The 23685-nt window shown below is 43.9% G+C and overlaps 1 protein-coding gene across 1 annotated transcript; it reads left to right on the forward strand.

Annotated features, from left to right (window-relative positions):
- The first annotated feature begins 16948 nt into the window (after nucleotides 1–16948).
- Nucleotides 16949–22059, forward strand: tmem200cb (transmembrane protein 200C, genome duplicate b). Its single transcript, XM_029525400.1, has 2 exons — nucleotides 16949–17058; nucleotides 19875–22059. The coding sequence occupies exon 2, from the start codon at nucleotides 19908–19910 to the stop codon at nucleotides 21423–21425; it is 1518 nt and encodes a 505-aa protein (XP_029381260.1). The 5' UTR covers nucleotides 16949–17058; nucleotides 19875–19907; the 3' UTR covers nucleotides 21426–22059.
- Nucleotides 22060–23685: the final 1626 nt, after the last annotated feature.

Consider the following 23685-nt stretch of genomic DNA (forward strand, 5'->3'; position numbering starts at 1 on the left):
ACTTTCACTTTTTTAATGTCTTAAAAAGTGTTGTCTTTAGTATGATAAGATTTTTTTTTTTTTTTCAGTTATTACAAATAGATTTATTTTGTTTTGAAGCAAACTTGTTGAATACATTTGAAGGCCTTACAGGCAGAGAAGTCCTGATGCTGGATCACAGTTGGAGGACAACGCCAGTTCAAAAAGGTAAACTGTCTGTCTGGAGACTCTTACAGTTAATATCTGTGACACCTTAAATGCATTTGCATGAACACAACTTATCTTGATTTTTTTGAATTAAAATGTATTCAACACTATAGTACGGACAAAATAATATGAAGGCTCATGAAAGAATTAAGCATGCAAAGCAGTTCAATAAAGCAGCCTAGCGATAAATCCTTCCTTCTATGAAGGTTAATCTATTTCATTTTTGATATACTAGAGGTGGGAGTATTTTTTAATAATTTTTTTAGACTGGTTGTATGGTTTTGGGATAAATTATACTGTGAAGTGTTTTGCTTTATAAAAAAAAAAAAAGAAAAAGGGGATTCACAGCAGTAAAACCTTGAACAAATATTTCATACTTTTCATCGTAGCACCCCCTTTTAGAAACTTTAGAAACAAATCCAAGTGCGCACTTTCCTTGAGAAGTTGGAATCGAAGCAAACACTTGAGTTTCTTACAAATTATTTCGAATTTTCAAAATAAGCTGGAGAAACTATTATGAAAGCAAATTTTCAGTTTTTATTCTGACTGAGGGACACAAAAGACCTGAACTATTCAGCTTTAATACAAAGGCTCACTTCTAGAAAGCTTATCAGGCCCTTGCAGCAGGACACTGAATGCAGAAGAATGGGTTTTGTTTCTTGTTTTTTTTGCACAGTGGTGGATAAGTCGATAATATAATGAGCATTGTGTAGTTTTAAAAGACTCTGTGTGCTACCTATCCATAACACCTTCAAGGATACTAGTAGAGATCTTTAACAACTTAGGCACGATAGATGTGTCCCTCCTTTTTCAATGCCACATAAGGTTTTTGTGAGTTTGGGCTGGAGTTTACTGTGTGCCTATATTGGAAATATGAGGGACAAAGTTGTCATATATATGTATATATGGTTAGACTATACCCAGGAGAACACACATTGAGCTTTCTCTGTATGAGTTCAGGCACAGCGCATGGATATTTATTATTTTTGTTAGTGTTAAAACATATAAGAGAGGAGAGGCCTGTTTTACTCATATCAGCTTTTTTGCAATTACATTTAATGCTAACGGTATATATCATATCCTATTGTATGATCTATATGCTAATGCCGTATAATAGAATACGATTAGACTCATGTAATTGTAACAAAGGTGTTATGAGGCCTTTTCCTTGGTGAACTCATGCACTGTTTAAAAGCTGAGAGGAAGCGGCTTACCCAGGTTAGTTAAACTGTACCCAAAGGTTTATGTTTGAGTTCATCCAGAAATTTAGCATCAACACATTTTATCGCTTTGAAAACTAATGCCATTGAAGCTTTGAAACCGAAGGAAATCCCCTAGTTTGTCTGTCACCTCTAATTCTACTATCCAGCTGGGGTTTGCTGATAATCTTTGCTGTTTTCCGTAACATGGTCCTCCCTAACAGCCCTGCACAGGCCAACGTAAACGAGCGCACCTCAGTGGAAGAACTCGGGAGGTCAGTGCAGGTCATCTTGCTCTGTGGGCTACACTGACGCCCTTAAACTGAATAAATGTTGTTCTTCCACCTGTGCACGCTCAACAAAGCTGATCCTTTGGTTTATTTGCCTCAGACTTTTGAGTTTCACTGGAAAGAGTCACACCAAAACACCACCTGCTGCACTTCGCTTCAGACTGCAACTTAAAAGGAGAGGAGGGAGAGGAGGGCTGGGCGGCTGATGAAGGCAGGAGGGAGATAATCCGGTCCCTGGAGATGGAAACAGGCTGTTGTTCTCCAGTTGCTTCAGATGCCCTTTGACCTATGTGTGGACTTGTGTTGTTTGTGTTCTTTGGATCTGGAGCATTGTGTAGCCTGCATTCTTCAAAGATCCCCGATTGTGAGAAAACACGCCACTTAATGTGTCTTTTGCAATTGCAATTCTAACAAAAAAGCAAAAGTGTACAAGAAACACACATCTTACAGAAAATAATTTGATGACCAGTTGACACTTGCAGGTGCGATGACTCAACACTGTGAGGATCTAATAAGTATGCCATTTAAAATGAAAACAGCTGCAGTTAGTTTGATCCCAGTTTGCCAAGAACGAAATGAAAACTAACATATCATGATTCATTTTTTCTTGAAGCGTCACTGTCAAGTGGGATGCCTGCCAGAAGCAACTTTGGACGACAAGTTGAAGTTTTCCACCACAAGAGGTCAGTAAATATGGTTTTCAGTTTTGTGACAAGCTACTCTTTTGACAAGGTTGTTTATAATTCAGCATATATTATGCAAACAATATGCATCTCTTGGCAGATCTTCTGTAATTAGGCCCAGAAATATGCTGGTGGACCTCAACAGCTAATTAGCTAGAGACTGTGTACACAGTTTCCATGTCTCGCTCGGTTACATCCTTTGGATTCAAAAAGAAAAACAGCAAACAGCATCCCAATCCCTAAAACATATGATATTTAACTTTTATTGGCCCTTGGTTCACTCGTGATGCCTTGAAGATGCTGTAGGACAGGAGCAAGGAGTGTCTGGCACAGCTTCACGAAAGCTGGAGGTCTCATCTCTTCCCTTTACCGACCCCTCCATCTGGTCGGAGCTGCAGGCGCTGGGGCACCAGGGATAGTTTCATATTTCAATGCAACGCTGCTAGTGAATTATTTCTCTGTTCACACGTGGAGACCAGGGGAGCTGACGAGTCAGAGCGATGGGAGGAGGATGGAGAGGAGGCAGGGAGCACTTCCTTCCATTTACACTTCATGTGAGTTGAGCTACAGTCAGAATCCACACCAGCTGTTCCTCCAGTTGAAGTCCACAAGCACTGAAGGGACAACATATGGACACACAAACACACACACAGAGCTGTAAACTAATCTGTGTCCAATGTGCAGCAGAGATTCGTACCAATTACTGCCTAAAAGGGTATGGAAATAAGTAACATAGAAAAGTTTACATGGTCGAGCACACTTCACATCACAAATTATAAGGAAATTATAAGGATTTAATGGTGAAATCAAAAATCAAGATTCGAATACTACACCACACAAGTTGTGCGACAAAGGCCAGTTTTAAAAAATGAGTCCAGCCAAGAAAAGCTAACTGGCTTTATGTCATCTGATCTTGAGGCACGAACACAAAAAGTAGAAATCAAATTTATTTTCCAAATTGCATCCATATAAATCTGTTATTTGTTATTTTCATGGTAAAATACTGAATGGGATTAGAGGAGTGTAGGCAAGACCACAGAGACATGAAACACAACCTCAATAAGATACACAAAAAGTAAACACGTCTCCGAAAAGCCTCCTGTGAACCACTACATGATTCAAAATGACCACAGAGACTCAATATACCAGCAAAAAGGGCCCAGCCTGTTTACGCAGACGACCAAACAACAACCTCAAAATGACTCGAAGGACCACAGAGACAGAGAACAACCCCAAAGAATACACAAAGCGAAGAGAAACAGCAGAGACATCTAAACATCGAGGCAACTGCAACACAATCTGACAAAATTAGCTCAAAATGAATGCAAAGCAACAAAGAACAGCCACGTGGCGATACAGGGAGACAAGAATCACAAAATAACGCAAAACATTCACAAATAGATGTCCGTTAACTGCAGAAAAAAGGAAAAAGACATGGCATGAGACATGAAATGACTACAGTGTGTGCATGATTACAAAGATGCACAGTGATTAAAAAAAAAAAATCTAAAATCTAAAAAAAATACGCATCCCCCATCCCCAGTTAGACTTTGACAGTGAGTCCAGGTTTCAAGAATCAAATCTCTCATTTTCCAAACTGGTTGTCCTCATCTGGACTCAGGAGGGAATGAATATTTCATGAGCTGCAACTGAGAGCAACAGCCGAGGTTGCTGCTGCAGACGTGACAGCCCTGAGAGCCGCCCCAGCATGCACCAGGAGGTGGCGCCGCAAAGCAGGCGACGCTTCCATTCTTCGGCCTCGCAAGTCAACAGCAGCTTGTGTGGAGCACTCTTCGCTCTGTCAGGCTCAATTTAGCTTTAATCCTCATTTAAAAGCCGAGTCCAACTCAGATTGTTGAAATTAACTCCACGTGGTGCAATTTATCAAAGGTTAGTTATTTAAATGGCCCAGATTTGCACTGACAGCAGTGATTCAGCACGGCAGGGTTATTGTGGAGAGATGACTTGTGTTTGTCTTACCTCTCTGCAGTGAACATGCAGATTTGAGTCATGGACATAATATTTCCTCACACTCTCCTCTCCTCTGACGTAACAAAGTAATGAATAAACCGATGAATAATTAATCGGCCCGCAATTGCAAAAGACACGTTAAGTGGCGTGTTTTCTCACAATCGGGGATCTTTGAAGAATGCAGGCTACACAATGCTGCAGATCCAAAGAACACAAACAACACAAGTCCACACACAGGTCAAAGGGCATCTGAAGCAACTGGAGCACAACAGCCTGTTTCCATCTCCAGGGACCGGATTATCTCCCTCCTGCCTTCATCAGCCGCCCAGCCCTCCTCTCCCTCCTTTCCTTTTCTACCACAGATGATTGCACAGGCTGGACTGTAAATCTCTGTGAGAGCACAAGTGGCAATCATCTTCAACCCCCCCCTCATGTGGCTTTTCTGTCCTTTGTGTTTTTTAATTGGCTGCAGCACAGCCAGGTCACAGACAGGTCCTCATGTGAAAGATGCATCAGGTTTCTTTAAGATTTCTTTATTGTTTTTTTTTTTTTTTAAGCTCCTTTGTCCTTGTGATTCTGATGCAGCTGCTGTTTGGAGCTGAATTCCAACGACTCGTCGTATTTCTTCTCAGTTCGCAGTTACTGCCATCAAGCGTTTGCCAAGAGGGAGGGAGCGATCAATCAGTGGACCGGCTCAACATACAAAAAGCTCCCCCCGTTGAGCTCTAACATCTGAGGCAAATCCATATCACATATTTCCTCCATTTTCATGCAGATAGAGGGGAGATGGTGGCGGCACAGGGAGGAGGGTGAGATGTCTCTGCTCTCCGGACATCGTTTCTATCCCCCCGGACACTTTGATGTGATTGCATTGTCAGCTCTCTGAGTCTGCCGGTGCTGCTGTGCTCTCGGTTAGAGGCTGTATGAGCAGGAGGCTGGAGGAGCACAGACATGGCATACATATTTCAGCAGTTTGAGACTACATATTTTAGAAGTTGCAAGCTTAGTGTCAACCCACCAGTGGAAAGCCTAGTTTGGCTCGTGGCTTCTTATTTTTATTTTTTTATTTTTTTAATCGATCCAAAACACCACAATAAATGCACAACTACTCACAACTACACACAGATTCGCTCCATCTTGCCAAAAAACCCTCAAGGTGGAAACGATACTGGGAATCCACCTAAGGTCAAGTCCTCATCAAAGTCAATCCAATTTCCTGCGATTCGGGGGGGGGGGGGGGGGGGGGGCAAAAGTGACCCCCCACCCTGCTGTGGCAGCCAACAGCCCCTCTCTGCATACGATCAGTCTGTTGCCATAGCAGCCCCGTGGAGCTTTCCTGCCACTCAGTCTAGCAGAGAAGATGAGTGAACCAGCGGTGCCCCCATCCAGAGAGGCCTGCACGTCTTCATCAGTTGCCATGGCACCGTAATAGCGTTGTGGATAGATTTGGCATGGCAGGGAGTCAGTTCCTTTATCTTCTAACGCATTATATCGAGCCGAGCTCGCAACACGGTGAGCAGACAAAAAGAGCCGAAGGGGGAGAAGGTAGATGTCAAGACAATGTATCTAAATTGAGCTCCAAAGCGGCGCTGAGCTTGGATGTGTGGTGCTGCTCAGAGGGCGCTAATTAAGAGAAACATGGAGACGGTGGATGTTAGGGAGGTGTGTTTGACAAGGTAACCTGGAGTGGACCCTCCACATGACTTCATTTGTGCGAGAGCGAGTGTTCAGAAATACACTGCACTCACAGTGATGAGGAAGTAAACCAAGTTAAATGTGAGCAAAGTGAGCTCCCCTCTGTTTTATGGAGATTAATTGGGAGTTTAAGCTCATTCTTCAGCTCTCCTCCCACTGTTGGCTTCTGTGTTGGCCGATCGTAGGTCGGAGAAATAGCTCCTAAAACGGCAACTTTAAAAGGTAATGTTATTTCAACGTCGCGTTGTTTTCGCTTCCCTCAAATCGCGAAGAAGTTGTTATTGTGTATTCAATATGGAGCAGACAATAAAAAATAAAAAGCCATGAACAGATTTAGTTTCTGCTGGAAGCGAAAACCTTGACACATAAAAGATGTTCTGGGGATTATACAGATTAACTGTGGATCCATTTTTGGAAGGAGATGAAGGTGTTTATTTTTTCAGATTTTTAATGCTATAAAAATATTGTTATTATAATCCCTTTCCATTGTTTTAAGTTGGAGGCAAATATTTTCAAAGACAAAATTTAATCTACCTTCATCTTTAACAGATGAAGGAAATAGTGACTGTTTTTCCTCAGAAAGTCATTTTTATCTGTGACTGTCTTCAAGTACGTTACATAACAGCTCACCTTGAGATTTATATTAAGTGGGTTTTTTTTTTTTTTTTTAACATCCGACAGTCCGTCCTCCTCATATAATTCACCATTCTTCTGCTTTACAACCAAAGAGCCACAAAGAGCCACCATCCTGCCTGTTCCCTGCCTGGATCCAGAGCCAGCCTCCTTCTGTGGTCAGTTGATGGCAATGCTGGGACTGCGTCCATCACTCCCACTATTTGGCGTCCTCGCTGTGAGGACAAAGTGGTTGAGAGTGGTGAATCGTGTTTGACTCCTCCTACCCCTTCGATGGACTGACTCCTGCTGCTGGCCCTTTCAGCAGACAAAGACAGCTCTACGCTGCTCTGCACAGCAGGGGCCTAGCAAAGAGTCTGTCCCCGTCTCCTGCTGATGAACGTCTTCCTGCGGGGCTTCCAGTTGGACCTCAGATATCAGACATGGCTGTGTGTAATTCATTTCCCACCAACTGTCAACTTTGGGTTTCCGACCCTAGCAGTTAGCATCGTAGCTGATGATGATGAATGTTCCTCACCTTAAAGAAAATTTGACCCAAACTATGGTCCTTACTTGAATTATACCACATCATTTCTGTACCAAACCCTACCGGACCTTTACCACAGTGGCGTCAGATCACATGTTGCCTTGAGGGCTGATGGCTCGTTCTCTCTTGGACTTTGGAGGCTTTAAGAGCTACGTTAGTGTAGAACTTCCTTGTGAGGGTCACCAATGTCATCCTGTGTGTCCCCACAGCTCACAACTTCCAACTTCCATTTCTCTCTTTTGGCTTTTGCGCTCTCTGTAAAAGGGGTCTGAAGGGAAAAGAAATACACAGGAGCAGCAAATGATCCAAGTCGACTGTTCTAGCCTGAGCCTGTGCTGCCTCTGGCGGTGGTTCTTACCATATTCATGAAAACTACTCTACGCTTTCCTTGTTGACAGTCTGATCTCCATGTGTATCCACATCCATCCATCATTAGAACCTGCAGGGCTAAAACCGACACATGTAATCATCAGATGTCTGTGTCAGCGATCTGTTCTTGTCATGTCAGGCCTTGAGGTTGGTCGGTCATTAGGCCACTCTGTCTCGGACCGTCTCTTTTTTAGATGAGCGTTGCACTCCTCTGTTCCTTAGAGGACGCTGTCTTCAGCTACTTCTTCTAAAAGGAGCTCTTTAATCCCTCCAGGCAAATCTGTCACCGCCGGATGAACTACAGAAGCAGGACTGATCTTATCCTTAAACACAGAGATAAAGCCACAGTATACAGGCAGCGCTAATCACCAAGACTGGACGAAAACATCGAGTCGGTTTGATGAATTACAGTTCAGGTCCCAAAACGCTGATGTCAGGGCACAATTTGCTACTTACAGAAGGAACCAAGTGATCCATTGAGCCTTGTGTCAGGCTTTTGACTGCTAATAGCCTTTCTTGGCACACAGCAGGCCCCTTCAGGAACAACTGTGATTTTTTTTTTTTTTGTGCAATTATTTTGCACGTTGCTTTTATAAACTTGCTTGTTGACTGAGTGCCGCTTCCCCGTGGAATCGGGAACATGACAGCTGGTTAATTTACCTTATTTAATTTATCTTTAATTCAAAGCATGGCTCAGATGAGGTGTAAAAGCGAAGGGACCGGCTGTATAAATTAACTGCTGAACAGTCTGTCGGATGTCAGTAATGTTATTAAATCAGGCTGAGTGATGAAACCAGGGGAGCGTTTCAGTCACAGCACAGAACCTGAAACGGTTCAAGCTGATCTGGAGCAACGAGTTTCTGAATTTCTTCACGATGCCCTCAGTCGGTTGTGGCAAGGCGGCAGAAAAAAAAAAAAAAAAAACAGCAAAGAATTAACGATGGGATACAAAACAAAGTGTCAACAAACAAAATAAATCTGCATTAAAGATGAGATATTTCCAATGGCTTGTCTGCGACAGCTAACCAGAGCATATTCAATAAGCAAGATGTCAATGCCTCTTGCTGCTCGCTGATTTAACATCTATTGCTGTAGTAAAGAGTTGACGATGCAAAGCCATAAAGCAAAGTTAGAGCCCATAAGCAGCTGCTGAATACTGCCCTGCTCGCGTCGACGGCGTAGTTAAAACAAAGGAGGCGATCAGTCACTGTGCCGCCACACTCCACTGATCCCAGTACAGTTTCACACACACACAGAGGAAAGTGATGAGTAGGCGCTCTAGCTGGACAGTTTGGTCTCCGGCCAACGTACACTCTGCTTTGTTGGTGTGTTTTCCTCTCCTCTTCGTTTCTCCTCCTCTCCCACTCACGCGCTCTCCAGCAGCAGAAGGTGATGATGGTGGAGCGTACAGTATGTCGGAGTGATTTTACACAACATGTTCTGCTGCCTGCCTGGCCTCACAGTGTTAGCAGGCCTTTTGGCACTGCACAATATTTACTATAATGAGCAGTACGGTGACAAAATGTGGTTTGTTTTTTTTTTTTTGTTTTGTTTTTTTTTCCTGTTTTCAGCAAAAATTATAATCAGGTTTCGTGTTAAGTCAGACATCTGGCTGTTTCTGTTGATTCTTGGGACGTCGCAACAGCAGTGTTTCAAGAAAGATGCTAACTTCAGCATGACAGCAAACTGCTCTACAGAAATTATGGTTGCAATGTGGTTATAAAACAAAAAATATTATTTATTTATTTCTATTTTCATGGAGATGGCACTAAAGAGTCATGACAATATAATATACATACAATTCATCCAATAGCTAAAGTAGAGCAAGATGTTAAACTCACCGGGTTTCATCCTCGGAGGAGAGATTGGTCAGATGAATTTATTTTAGCCTGAATCAAAGTGGTGCGATGACTAACAGACTGACGTTATCATCTCTAGATCAGGATCATTTGGACTGATCCTGATCTGATCTGCCTACTGTAAGAAGCAAAGTAAGAAAAAATAGCTGTGGGTTAAGTGCAGTTCATTCAAAATTCCCAACATAAAAAGAGCTATTTTCAACTCGTCACACCTGCTCTCAGATGTCCGCACAGACTTCCATTTAATATTAAGATTAAAAATTAAAATGCTACTTCTGATCCGTGGTGCCCTGCAAAGCTTTACCACCCCAGTACCTCCCCGTTCTACTGAATATTAACATGGCTCCTACATTAAGTCATAAAAACTGTCGAGGCTGATGTTGTTTTTGTGTGGTCATTACTTCAGGAACATTTTACCAGATTGCGTTAGCGGCCGTTGAACATTAACGGTGCTATATTTAATATTTTTCACGTTAACACCGGAGCCGCTGTATGCTGAAAGGGGTCATGTGTGGTACTAAAACCCACAGAGACTTTATCACTCGACTCAGCTTCCCTCCGTTAGATGAAGCTTAAATTTTGGTTTTAGTGCCTGAATCTGTGTTTAGTCTGATTTGTGTGCGCGTGATTAATGCGCTGTATTCTCCTGGCCACGCAGCAAGCAGGCACATTAGCAGGCAGCTAACTCTTGGAGCAATTAGAGCTAAAGTTATTTCCCACAGGAGATGCTGCACTGCAGTCCAATAACAGCGCTCCAGGAAGAGGGCCTATTGGAATTACTTTCTTCAGGTGACTCCAAGTAAAACCTACTTGTACTCTGTGTTAACTGGGTGGAGAAAATAAGCAAATCTTTGCAAAAGCACTCGCTGTGTGATACTGTGTCAGTGTTTTGTTCGCAGCTTGCTGCACTGTGTGGAAATTGAAGAAATACTAATAATAACATGTGTTGCATTATTTTCCTATATATTTTTTCCCCTGTGAAGTTGTGAATGAAAACTTTCTTTCTTTCTGTTTTGCTTTGTGTGTCTACTTGGTCCATTTTCTTTTCTCCTCATGTCACCTTTTCGCAAAAGTAACTGACTGAGAACGATCAACCTTTTCTGGATCTTTACGATATGACGATAAAACATAATCAATATACTAGACCGTGTCGCTGCCAGCATATTAAACTCTCACAGCTTATTTTGTTCAATGATTCTTTTATGGTTTGTGGTGAAAAAGTATCTGAATAGTTCATGGTTATTTAGAATTGAGCTTGAAACGCAGTTGGTAATGAAAGTACACCCACAATAACATGCTCTTAGTGTATTCACAGCCCTCAGCTTGCAGAGGGAAAACAAGTATCTCCTGATTACGTTGGGACAATTGAGATTTTCAACTGTCCTTCCAGCACTAAAGGTTAATTTGACCGATAACACAAATGAGTTACAGCCCTGCGAAGGCTTAATTCACTGGCAAATGTTGATTAAAACATTAGCATATGAAAAGATGAATGACCTCAGAGATGCTCCAGAAAAAAGCAGTCAAAAGTGTTCGAGTTAGGTCGACCACCAAGATGAAAACCATTTAAATGGGTGTTTGTTTTTCTAGCAGTTGCTACACGACTGACAACGTTGTGTCATTAATGTGCTAAAAATACGGACAGACAGGCGGGTGGGGGTAAGTTGAAGGATGAATGACAAAACCATTTTTTGGAGCGAGTCCACGTTATCAAATTTATAGCGTATTTAACTTTCCAAAGACAACATAGTATAATTATATCTCCTCTCCCGGCAGTTTTAATACTCCATCATTTATTGATGACTTTGTGTCGCTCCTTCTGGTGACTCAGTTGAGCCTTTTAACATGATTAACAAGCTTATCCAAAGCATAAAACACAGGGGAGAGCGTGTTGGCCTGCCATCGCGCCATCCAGTCTCCAAAATCACCTGACACAAAGTTGAGGTAATGCAGCTGAAAGCAGAAAAAAATAAAAAAAAAGAAGACGTGGAGCCGTGACAAAGGGATAAACTTCTGCTAAAATGATGAATGGCTGCTTCAACCCCAAGATTTTGTTTGCAGATAGTTCGTTTTTTTTTTCCTCACCGTCCATTAATCAAGAAATGCTGCACCAAAAGAAGACTGCGTAGTGTTCAGATGAGAAATGTAGGAGGATATGATGGTTTGTTTCCTCACTGTGTCTTGAAGGATCCTCGTGCATCTGATTCCTTCCACTTGGTTTACCTGCTCAGGTAATATTGTGTGACAGCCGCCGTTTCCATGGCGAAGAACACCTGCAGGGGCCCCCAACCTGGACTCTTCTGACAGCCTGATTAGCATGCACGGATGAGGCCTGGGCTTTTCTCTGATTGGCTCCATCAGCTCTTGGCATGGGCTCCGGCTCACCCCTGCAGAAGGCCCAGCTGGCTGTATGCCCCCCCCCCACCTCCCGTTATGCTCACGCCTGCTCTGTTCCACATGACTGGACTAGTCCTCCCAGACCTGGACGCCACGCTTCTGTACAGTAAGTGTTGAAGCCAGAATCGCAGGGGATCACGTGCGGTGACAGCAGTGTCTCTTTTTATTCCCCAGAAATGTTAACATGAAAAAAAGAAAAAAGTACAGAGTCTCGAAATCTGCAGCAAGAGGAGCCTTTGTGACCTTTTTGCCATTGCTATGAGATGCAGACATATCCCCATCATATTTCCTCTGGCCCCTCAGGGTGTGACTCTTTTCACGATTTCCTTTATCTGTAAACCTTTTTTTTTTTTGAGCCACACCTTTTTAGGGAGAAAAAGCCATCAGATGAAAGAAAGACTCGATGTGCAGCCGCTTTGAGCCGTCACTTTTACCTCCTGATGTGATTCTCCGCTGGCTCCGTCCCAACCCTGCAGCCCAGATAAAAAGGAACCTCTTCTAAGGTGTTTCGCAAGGCATTATAAAACGGTTGCCATGGATACCAACTCTGAACAGGCTCCACATACAGGCAAGCAGAGTAGGAAATGACAGATCCAATATTTCACATTTGGAAAAATTGCCTTTTTCTCTCGTCAGCAGCACAAAACCTGACGGAGCGTTGTGTTCAGGATGCCAAAGATCAGGACCCTGTAAACAGGTCTGTGTGGCTAATTGCTGTGGTCAGTGCGGCTGCATTTGGGGGGCTATTTTCTTTCTTGCGCCACAGAGGGGGTGTATTTTCTGTCTCATTTGGTCTTTGTTGTTCCTCCCTTAAGAGATGACCTATATTATCTAGGATGGGAGATCAAAGAAGCCGTTCTCCCTGTGATCCCATGAAGCTTGCATCTTACAAGCCCCGAGAATCAGCCCTCGTTGTTGCGCAACAACTGCCTCGCTGCACTGGAAAATGTGGCCGTGAAGCTAAACAGTGGAAAAAAACAGCTTCTTTGTAGCCGCTCAGCCTACGGGATTCATGATCCTGCAGTTTAGGAGGAGCAGAGCTTTTGATGTTGAGGATTGTAATTACTGCCTTTTCTTCAGATAATGCACACTCCACTCAATGCTGTTTATCATCCACATCATAAGAACATTCACAGAAAGTGGTGGAACAGAAAGAAACAATTTTTTCCCCATTTTGTTTCTGTAAGAGCACAGCAGTAGTCACATTTTGTTTCAGTTCAAAAATTAGACTTGTCTGAGTTCCCTGAGGGTCTGATTCCATTACAGGAAGGTGTTTCCTCCATATTTTATCGGTGTTACCTGCTGATGATGTGTGGGCTCTATTTGCGTTCAGGTCTTTGGTCGCCTATTTATCAGCCATTTTTTCACAGTGGAAATGAAACAAGGTCACCAATGGGAGGCGGCTTCCTGCTGGGAGCAAGGGTTCACCTGCTGCTCTGCAGTCCCGGCCTCCACCTCCTCCACCCAGCCAAACTCTCCTGACCCCTTTCCCTTCACTAACCCAGCTGGGTGTCTCGATCCGTTTCCAGTCCACCAGCGTGATGTCAGAGACGAATGGTTGCCAAACATAGAAATGAATGGACCAGGAATGCCCATATGTCTCCATGGCCCGTATCAGTCGCTGGGCTGCCGTGCATCTCATTAGGCGCAGGCAGAAAAGTGCAGACGGACCGTGATAGTCATTCATCAAGGGAAGGTCTTCTCTCTATCATCTCCCAGCCATACGGAAGGAGATAACGGTTAGCGTGGTCAACCCTGGTGTGATTTATGAGGCTCTACTCGGTTCTACCATTTGTTTCCACAGTTCACCATAATGAACACATTGTAGCCTCAGTCGAAAACTGAAGATCAGCGGGCTGATCCATGTGTTTGGCTTTAATTATTATAAATGACACTTTGGTTTTGGAAGGGCATTTTAAAAGCCATCCATGTCCTCCTAGTAGTTTTGTACGAGCTGATGGCCTTCCTAAACATTTACGTACGGTCTACGGATGCTGGAGCTTGATAGTGGAAATATTTGGCTTTTAATGGATAGTCAGGTTATAAAATGTATGAAGTGTAGAAGTAAAATGGGTATTATACTTACAGAATAAGTCTGACTGTCACCGAGTCCCGTTAGAAAAGAAAAAAGCAGTGACTTGATTGTTCCATAGATCATCTTTTCTTAATATCACGAACGTGGGCTCTGAAACTTATTTTGGGTCCACTCTGTTGCTTTAAAATTTCTATTCATCTGCCAGATGTGTATCTGAAATCATCCTTGATAAAAGCATCATTTCCTCTTGTTTGATTAACGTTTGCTATGAACTACGGTGGCCAGCTGTTTCATAAACTCATGCAGCCCCATTTTCAAACTTTCATTAGTGATTTTAATAGGAATCAGTATACTGACCAGACTAACACAAGACTAGCACAACAAAGTTTGGCCTTTTTGTGGGATCGGCTCATTGGAAAATGTTCAACTTATACAACTAGTTTTGTACTTTTACTTACAGCCCTGATTATCCTCACTGAGGAGCACTCTCAGTCCTCAACAAACCAGAGCAGTTGTTGTCGGCGAAATTGATGATCTTTCTCTTCCCACATATCTCAAAAACACTCAGCTACTGTGTCTTCATTTCTAAGGGCTCAGAAGGGAGCAAAGCTTTTAGCTCTCCCCACTGCGAAGCCCTCTGACTCCTGCAGCAACTACAGCAGTAATGATGCCAACGGTTCCTGGAGGGAGTTGATCTCTCACGCAGCCCACGTTCCAAACTTTCCACATTCCCAATTAGCCTGCAGAGACCGAGATGAAGAAATTAAATGAACCCCCCGCAGCTCCTGACGCTGTTACGGGTCCTGTAGCTATTAAGTAGCGCGTTACTGAGAAGAAGAATTTCTGACAAGTGAAAGAAGCAAGAGGACAAAGCGGGATGGTGTGAGTTGTTCTCTGCCGTGCTGCGGCTGGGAGTTTAGAATAACAACGATTTCAGTGGAACTGTTTTTTGGCACCGCAGTATATTCGAATCCTGCTGTGGTGCAGTGCTTCCTAGGATACCCTTTTATGGTTTGATGTGTGAGGGGCGAGCTATATTTTGATAAGCATCAGAAAAATGGGACTGGGACAGAGCTAATCCAGCTTGAGTTGGACTACACGAAAGGAGAAAGCATCCAGGATGTTGGGAAGGGTGTCTAGAAGAGCAGTGACAGACACGATACGATCACTAAGAAGTCAAATTAATTATTTAATCACTGCTGCAGGGTAGATGGGGACGCCCCTCCCGAAGATAAAAAACCTCCAGTATTTGGAGAGCGTAGCATTACAAAAGCTCAGAATCTACAGTATCTATCTCCTCTTCTGCCTTTCATCCCCCCTTTTTTCTTTCTGTGTAACGATGAAAATGCACTGAACTCCCAAATTCGTCAGCCTGCATCACGGTTTAATTACCTGGGGATGTCTTCATCAGAAACAATTAAGCGTGCAAGCGGAAATAATGGCTTTTTGGGGGTGCTTTGCAGCGAGTGTCTGCAGTCTGCTCCTTCACCTGCAGGCCATGGGAGCGTCACACTTCCCACAAACCTGAATATTTCTCTGTAGACCTTCACCATGTAAAACTGTGCATTTTTCTCCTCTTCCATATTTTCAATAAGTCAGACAGAACAGGTACTGACAAGACTTTGGCTCGGAGCGTATTAGGCCTATTCGAGGGAGCTCACAGTAAATCCCAGACCTCATTTAGTGGGTAGAAAAGTGAAAAAAGGGGGGAGGTTTGTCTTGAAATGCTGAGGAACTGGAACATTTCTCGATGAAAATGTATTGTAAAGCTGAGACTGATTTCTCAAACTGGTTGCTGATTTGAATCAAGAGTTGTGACGACGGGGAGTAATCACTTCAATAGTACTCGGGGAATGACGATCAGCTGAAAAAAGTGACTGACGGGGTTGACTGGTTGGACGGATTTTCGAAACGCAGATTTCAGAAGTTTAAGATAAAAGAGTGTACATGAAGTGAATAATATACTTTTACATCTGAGCTCTGATGTGTAAACTAGCTTCAGATGTAAGTGTCCTCATTGTTTCTGCAGGACGTTGGGGGGATATCTTAGTCTCTCTCAGACCACATTTTTATATTTTGGGACAGTGTTTTGCAGGAATGTCCTAAGATGCCATAAGCCCCTGTCAGAGGCTCAGAAACATCTGTTGTGTGTCACAGTATCTTTCTATATTGCACGAGCTTAGAGCTGCACTGAAAGCTGCCCCAGACCTCCAGACCTCCAGAGCACCGGTTGACACCACGGATTAAAGGCAGCTCTTTAAAAACCCCCTCCTGGATTAAATCACAAGTCCGTGTATACATTGAATCTGACTGCGGCATGCACACTGGAGCCTGCGCCGCTCCTTCCTTTAATTTATGCCATAAACAAAACACTTTTCTGGGTCACAAATTCACAGTCAACTCTCTGGAGCATCAGCACCAAGCTTTGTTATTCAGTCCCCCCCCCCCTTCCCCATGCCCAGTGTATAGCTGCTGCCTCTGTCTCAAGAGTCACATCTCTGAAACACATCTGGACTCTGTCATATTTAATTTTGCAGAACATCGGGATGCAACGTATCAGCAATTATGAAAATGTAATCCAAGGGGGAAAAGTAGAAGGAAGGACATGATGCAAGAGTTGATGCATTTGGTAGATGTAAATTTGTCTTTCTCAGATTTCACCTTGCACTATATACAATTTCAAACCTTTAACAGCAATTGTTTTTATGCACTTTTTTTTAGGCTATTTATCACAGTATCACAAGTATGCACATGAGAAAAAGCAGCTTGTGCTTTCAATTTGTCTTGTTTAACATGACAGTTCCCTTTGTGTGAACAAAAGAAGCCTGCATAGCAAAAAATAATTCATATAAAAATAAGCAAAGTAGAATTCAGTCTTGTTGGTGATTTGTATGACCACACACAAAAAAAAAAATCTATATGGAGAGAGAACAACAATAACAAAAAGGAAAAAAAAAAAGCCAAACATCTGGAAGTGTTGGGAGTATAACATGTATTCTGATAGATGTGTTGAGCGCCTCTCGTTTTTCACGTTGCCCAATGATCAGCGCCGGTGGAAACGCAGTTGGCCCGCCCCTGCCGGTCTATTGTGGATCCGCGTTCAAGTGGAGACCGCTCTTCCAGCTTTGGCACCAAAGTGGCGCACCACGACATGCGGATCCGAGCGAGCAGTGCGCCCTCCGAAGATGCCTGACTGTCGAGATCAACAATATCTGGTGAGAGACGCGCTGTTGGTTTGTTTTTTTTTTGTGCTGTCTGGTGTTTATTTTAAGGTGTACATCACCATCACCTCCTCCTGAGCCTTTACCTCCAGCTCAACAACCGAGCTTCTTCCGTGTCTTTTTACAATCGTATCTGATTGCTGGCGGACTCCAGGGGTCCAAGTGAAAGCAGGTTTGTCAAGTCTCTCCCCCCCCCCCACCCACAACCTTTTTTTTTTTTATGTGACTGATCGGTTTTTAGTGGATTTGCAAACGGATGCATCGACAGACAAGAGTTTGGACATCGTGGAAGGCGTTGGACTTGAAGCAATACGCACTCCAGCCCTTTCACTTTCAGCGAAATGAGGATTGTGTTGAGATATTTCGGTTTGTCTTTCACATCCGGTTCCTCATCTGCCACATTCATCAGGAGGATAAAGTATAATAATAATAATGATGATGATGATGAAGGGGTAGAGGGTTGAGATCAGGGCAATTATCTGGTTAAACTTTTTTTAAGGATGTGTTGTTGCCATCAGATGCTCATTTCTGATAAGTTAGTGTGATTGCTATGCGTCGGTTGAATTGTGAGCACACAGCGCTGAGTTGTAGTGTTAGTTATGAAAGCATGGGCTTCGTCAGGCCATGAAGAGGTGTGGATGTTTGTCATCTGTCTGCACTTTGTGAGCCCCCCCCCCCAAAAAAAAAAAAAAAAAATTATATATATAGTGTTTGGCTTTGTGTTTGAGCGCGATGCGTCGCTTTGGCTCTGGATATTTTCAGCTGCTCACCTCCAGCTTTTTTTTTTTTTTTTAAATACATAGATACATATTCTCCTCAGCAGAAAGGAAACAGATGCGTTTTAATGTCAACAGTCGATTACCCATGCAGCATTGCACGAAAAAATATACGCCCCCACAGCTCTTCGGATGGACCTAACGCAAAAAAAAAAAAAAAAAACTGATCCAGGATCGTGATCCCCGATCCTGATCCTCTGATCTGTCCTGTCAGATGTGTACCTTACATTGGGGAAGCCACCGGAATAAAAAATAAATAAATAAATGAATTTAAAAAAGCCTGAGGAGTTGGCAGCTTCCTGTTCAGCACCGCAGACAGAGACACAACCCGACTTGTCCACACCCACTTCTGGTCCACGTTACACACACACACACACACACACACACACACACACACACACACACACACACACACTTACAGTGAGGTCCTCCTACGCTTTATCAGCCTCAGTGCAGGTTGACTTGCTCTCACCGTTTGAGTGCCTATTGGAGGTGATACAGAGAGGACGTGGCTAAAAACAGCAGCTCAGGGCCGGTGTGCTGTTTGCTGATCTTCAGGTGCAGCACAGCTCCGTGTTCTGGTCTACTTCCTGCTCCTCATAACTTGCATCATAAAGGGATTTGAGGGGGGCCTTCACTGACCCGGAGCAACCTTGGAGGATCACTTATTAATTGCTGCTCTGAAAGGAATTTATGAAATAAGTTATTCATGAGCCCCAGACCTTAAGTCGTACACAATTAGATGTGATTAGTCAAATTAAACACGTAGCCACCAGCATCACCAAACCAGATTCTGGCCTAATTCATCAGCCCCTGTCCTTTGATTATAATTCACCACATGTGGCGGAACCCCATCAGCAGATGTCCGTAATCAGGATCGGTGTTGGTGGACCACAGCCTCTTGTGGTTGGTCTGTGCAACGTAATCAGACAAATGCAAACAGCCTAATGTGGCAGAAAGCACACTGGAGCGTAAACACATGGCTAATAGCTCATCTTTGCCTTTACGATGTTGCTGTTACGTGACGCACGGCTGTGCTGTTTGATGGTGGAGGTGATTTGGGTGGAACGCAGGAGGGAAAGTGTTGGTGGAGTAGAGACTGACGGGAGAAAGGGAGCGTAAGGAAGTGAGGGTGAGGTGGAGAGAACATGCCTGCTGGCCTCCTGTCTGGACACATTACATTTTCAATGGCAGATATCGCACCAGCACAGCTGAATGTAGATAAATGGCACTCCTTGTTCTCTGCTGTCAACTTGGGTATTTGTCTCTGTTTTGCCTACATCATCATATTTATAGATTCAGCAGCAGCAGCAGCAGCAGCAGCAGATGGATGTTATCTGTTGCTCTTGTGTCCATCTGATGACTAATATTGCATCTGCCTTTAGCTGGATTTGTGCAAAGCAGCAATGTTTGCACTACCTGTGGGATAATCTCTGCTACAGGGCCGGATAAATCTGCTAGTGGAACATGGGGCAACAGGAGCCGTAGCCCCCCACCCCATTTCGTCCCCCTTTCTCAATACTCATATGAAAGTCTCTAAAATACCCCGACATATGCTGAGACATATGTGAGATAACATTTTTCTAACTGAGCTAATTAACCACTAACCATTTTTAACCAGAGGAAAGGGGGGAAATACAGAAGGCTCCTGCGTGAAATAACTAAAACTTTGCCGACTTTGGTAGAAACACCTGCTCTGTGATTGATTTGGGCTTTTGGGGCCTCTAAAGATTCAAAAACGAAATCGTTGTGCCTTAAAACTTAAATTTTAAATTCACATCAGTGGATGCCACAAGCCAAATTTGAAATTAATTATGATCCAACAAAGTCGAGCAAATAAAGGGCTCTAATGGTTATTGCCAGCTTTGCCTGCTGGGTAATCCGTCCGCGTACGTATTATAAATCTGGATTACATTTATAATCTCTTGTGGAATGAACATATTTAATCTGCTGCTGTTTCTATATGCCTAAACCTTCTGCCGATCCTATATATCATTAACCTAATGTTCTTCTTTGGGATTTGTGTCCTGCCAGGTTGAGTGACGAGCCTGTTGTTCCACCGCCGCCATGATAGCCACCGGTGGCCTGTTGCGCATGAACAGGCGCCAGGATTCCCTCCGCTCTAAAAACCGAGCGGAAAACAAAAGGAAGCGGAAATCCAAGAAAAAGAAGAAGAATGATGTGGTGGTGGTGAAAGGGAAGCTCAATCTGTGCTCCCCAGCAGGTTTGGTTGCCGCTGTTGGAGTTATAGTTCTGATGGTGGGGATTTCTATGGCGGTCCTGGGCTACTGGCCCAGCCAGAGCCAGCACGAGTATCAGGAGCGCCGCAGAATCGGAGCATACCACGCCAACAGGGCCAGTTACTCCAAAAGTCCGCCTGTTCCCTCCAACGCGACCCGTGAGAACCCTCCATCCAACCAGAGCCATTTCAACAGCAGTGCCCCAAACCCCTCCACCCACTGTGGCTTCCTCTGTGACTTCCTGGATAATTACCTGTACTCAGACAATCTGAAAGTCTTTGGACCATTGGTGATGGGAATCGGCATTTTCCTCTTCATTTGTGCCAACGCAGTCCTCCACGAGAACCGGGACAAGAAAACTAAGATCATCAACCTGAGGGATATCTACTCCACAGTGATAGATCTGCACAGCATACGGTCCAAGGAGTACTCCCCCCTGAACGGCTTGGTGAACTACACTCAGTCCAGGGGTGCCGAGGGCCCGTCCAGCTCCTTCCCGCCGAGCGGGATGCTCGCTCGCAGCTCCTGGCCCTCCACTGGACTCGGCTTTCAGGGGGAGTTAGGTGGGGAGGAGTTGCTTAGACACTCGTCTTTAGCCAGCAGGCCTCGAAGCTGGTCCAGAGATGTCCAGACCTTCACAGACACTGTCTACAGCATCTACAAAGACTACAGCAACAGCCAGGCGCCGCAGCCCCGACAATGGGAGACCACTTCCATCGTCACCTCCTCTGTGAACGCTTTCACCCTCCCCGTGATCAAACTGAACAACTGCGAGGTGGAGGAGTCTGAGAAAGCCAGGGCAGAGGGGCGTTCGGGGGAAGGGGTCGTAATCGAGGCCGCTGCTCCGTACATTTGCGAGGAGGGACAGGACGAGACTGACACCAAGGAGAACGAGGCCTCAGCGGCAGACCCCGCACCGCCACATCAGAGCCATGAGGACACAGCCACAGACTCGGCTGGCCAACAGATGGCGCCGCAGGCCCTCCCGCCGCCACAGTGGACCCAGCTGTTTCCTCCATCACCTGTTGCCAGGGCGATGGGGTCACGGCTGTCGCTCAACTCCCTCACGGATCAGCCCAGGTCTGCGCGACGCTGCAGCCTGTCCGTGTCCGTGTGTAGTCACGGCGACAAGGGCCGGCGCTTCAGCTGTCCTCGCCTGGAGCGCACCAACAGTAAGGGCTACATCAAACTGACTGATCTGGGGGGCGATTCCTTCGAAGCCCCCGACACAGACACTTCTTTAGTGACCACGGAACAGGAAGTAGCAGCAGACACAGCAGCAGCGGAGGAAGACGCTCAGGGAGAGGATGACCTGGTGGCACCCGGCACCTCTGCAGAATACTAAACTAAATATGATTTCTTCTTCTTTGCTAATGAGCCTCTTAAAACTCTTTGATGTCTTGTTCTTTGCTTCGTACCGTTTTCTCTGACTGCTGACGTGAAGCTGGCCATTACAGAGGAAAAATGTGGAGAGTAAGCAACTAAGGACTATTAAAACATAGCCATGAACACTCCTGAGCAAGGTTCTACATCCACAGTTCAATATTCAGATGTAATTTTTCTATTTTTTTCAATGTAGCAAGAGCAATACTAAAGACTCCTATTAAGATTTAGCAAAGATTTGTATTTAAAAAAAATCTGAACTGATGAGTTTTATGTTTTCTTTTGTATAAGAGTAGGGCGAACATTGTAGCTTGTAGAATTGCCAAAACTGTCACTGCAAACTACTGTCCAACATGTTGTACTGTAGCATTGATACATGCCGCAGAAAACGAAATAGTCTCGATATATTTCTCTACATTGTTGTGTAAATACCACGTGAATAGGTGAGCTGAATTGAATCTCAGGTAGACGATTGGTTTAGGATCAGGACCTTGAAGACGAGGTCTTCCCTATGTGCACACATGTTTATATGAAACATCCATGGTTGAATAAACTTGACTGTAACACCTCCTGCTGGGTCTTGTAGGTGTCCTTGTGTGGTATCAGATTAAACACAACGATTGTACAACTATTTTGTTTGCTTCGAATATTATTTGCATTTTAAGAGGAATTTTAAGCTGCAAATCAAGCATGACTTTGTGTGATTAAGTGGGAGGCGGACCAAAAGATATAGATTGTGTTCATTAAGGGGGAAGACTGCAGCGGTATTGATGGTACATTATCTGTGTTAACTGAACTGAGACCAGCAGCATCTAAGTGAGGAAGAACTCATCTAACCCGGACTTTGTAAGGATGTTGGCCTGTGCAAGACTATAAGACAACTTGCGTGCTCCCTTGTTTATATTTTTCAAAAGTAATGTCATCTCTACTGCCTATTTTTTCCAGGAAATATCTTCTGGTGTTTTGACGATGGTGGTGGAAATCACTGCCAAACGCATCGCTCCTAAATCATCCCAAAGGATGAAGCATATTTGGCTGAAATCATTTCATCAAATCGTTCTGTTTTCTGGATGTGCACACGTGTTTCTTCTTAGTTATTCAATCGACTCTTATTTGTAGAAATACTTTCCTAGCTTTCTTCAGACTGGTGGTCCGAATGTGGGGCCCGAACTATCCAGGAGCTTTTAAAAGTTTCAAGTGTAGCTGCGTGGTGGGATGTAAACTAATCACGTTTACTCACTTATCTCATTTCCATCGTATGCTGCTTCATATAATTACCAAATAATGTTTCATCAGACAACATTTTTTATTTGAATTATTATATTATATTATTATTATATCCATTTGATGGCTATAATTTGTTTGGTTAAAGTTTTAGATACAGAGCAATAGTGTTAGTTTGTGATGTTGTTGAACTGTATCACATAATGCAGATTTTTTTTTTTATATATATATTTTTTTGGCCTACTCTTACTGCCATAAATGGGGTTAAATATGAAACATTTCAACAGCCCCGCAAACCTCTGCTTCCAAAATGATCTGAGATAACTGAGTTAACACCCCACCAATACAATTTTATCAAACATTCATAGAGGTAGGATTTATTGTTGGACCGGTGTATTAAACTGCACCAAATTTAGCTTGGAAGAAAGAAAAGTGCTAATAGCTTACGCAGTTTGTTCATCAATGAGAAATATTCCTTTAACAAAATCGCCAGAGCAGATTATATAATGTTTGCTTTCTGACAATACAGACAGACTTGTGTCAAGTAACGTGAGTTTGATCCTGTATTTGGTTTAAATCTGCATGTTTGCATTGGAATTTGTATGAAGATCCGGATGTTTTTAATATTTAAGTAATTAAAAGAGGAAATGCAGTACATTTTTGTCAACTCAATCAGGTTCATTAGACATTTGATGTACTGCTTTTGTAGATTTTATCAGAAAGGAGTCTCACATGGCCATCTAGCGTTCATGCGACATAAAGGTCATGATACCGAACGCACCTTCTTCTCCGGCAGGGGGCGCTGGATCGATGTCTGTCGGGCTGTTGTCGTGGGCGTGCCCGTTTTGGAGCACAATGGGGGCCGTTTTGGAGGCGGGAGGGGCGGGGTTAGGTCGGACCAGCTCCGGGGAAGGTCTGCCAAAGCAGGACGCTTACAGGTGTCTGGTCTTTTCCACCCAGCCGACCCCCGAGTCCGGATCCCCGCAGTCCCAGCTGGT

Source organism: Echeneis naucrates, chromosome 17 (assembly GCF_900963305.1).
Source record: "Echeneis naucrates chromosome 17, fEcheNa1.1, whole genome shotgun sequence".
Lineage (NCBI taxonomy): Eukaryota > Metazoa > Chordata > Actinopteri > Carangiformes > Echeneidae > Echeneis > Echeneis naucrates.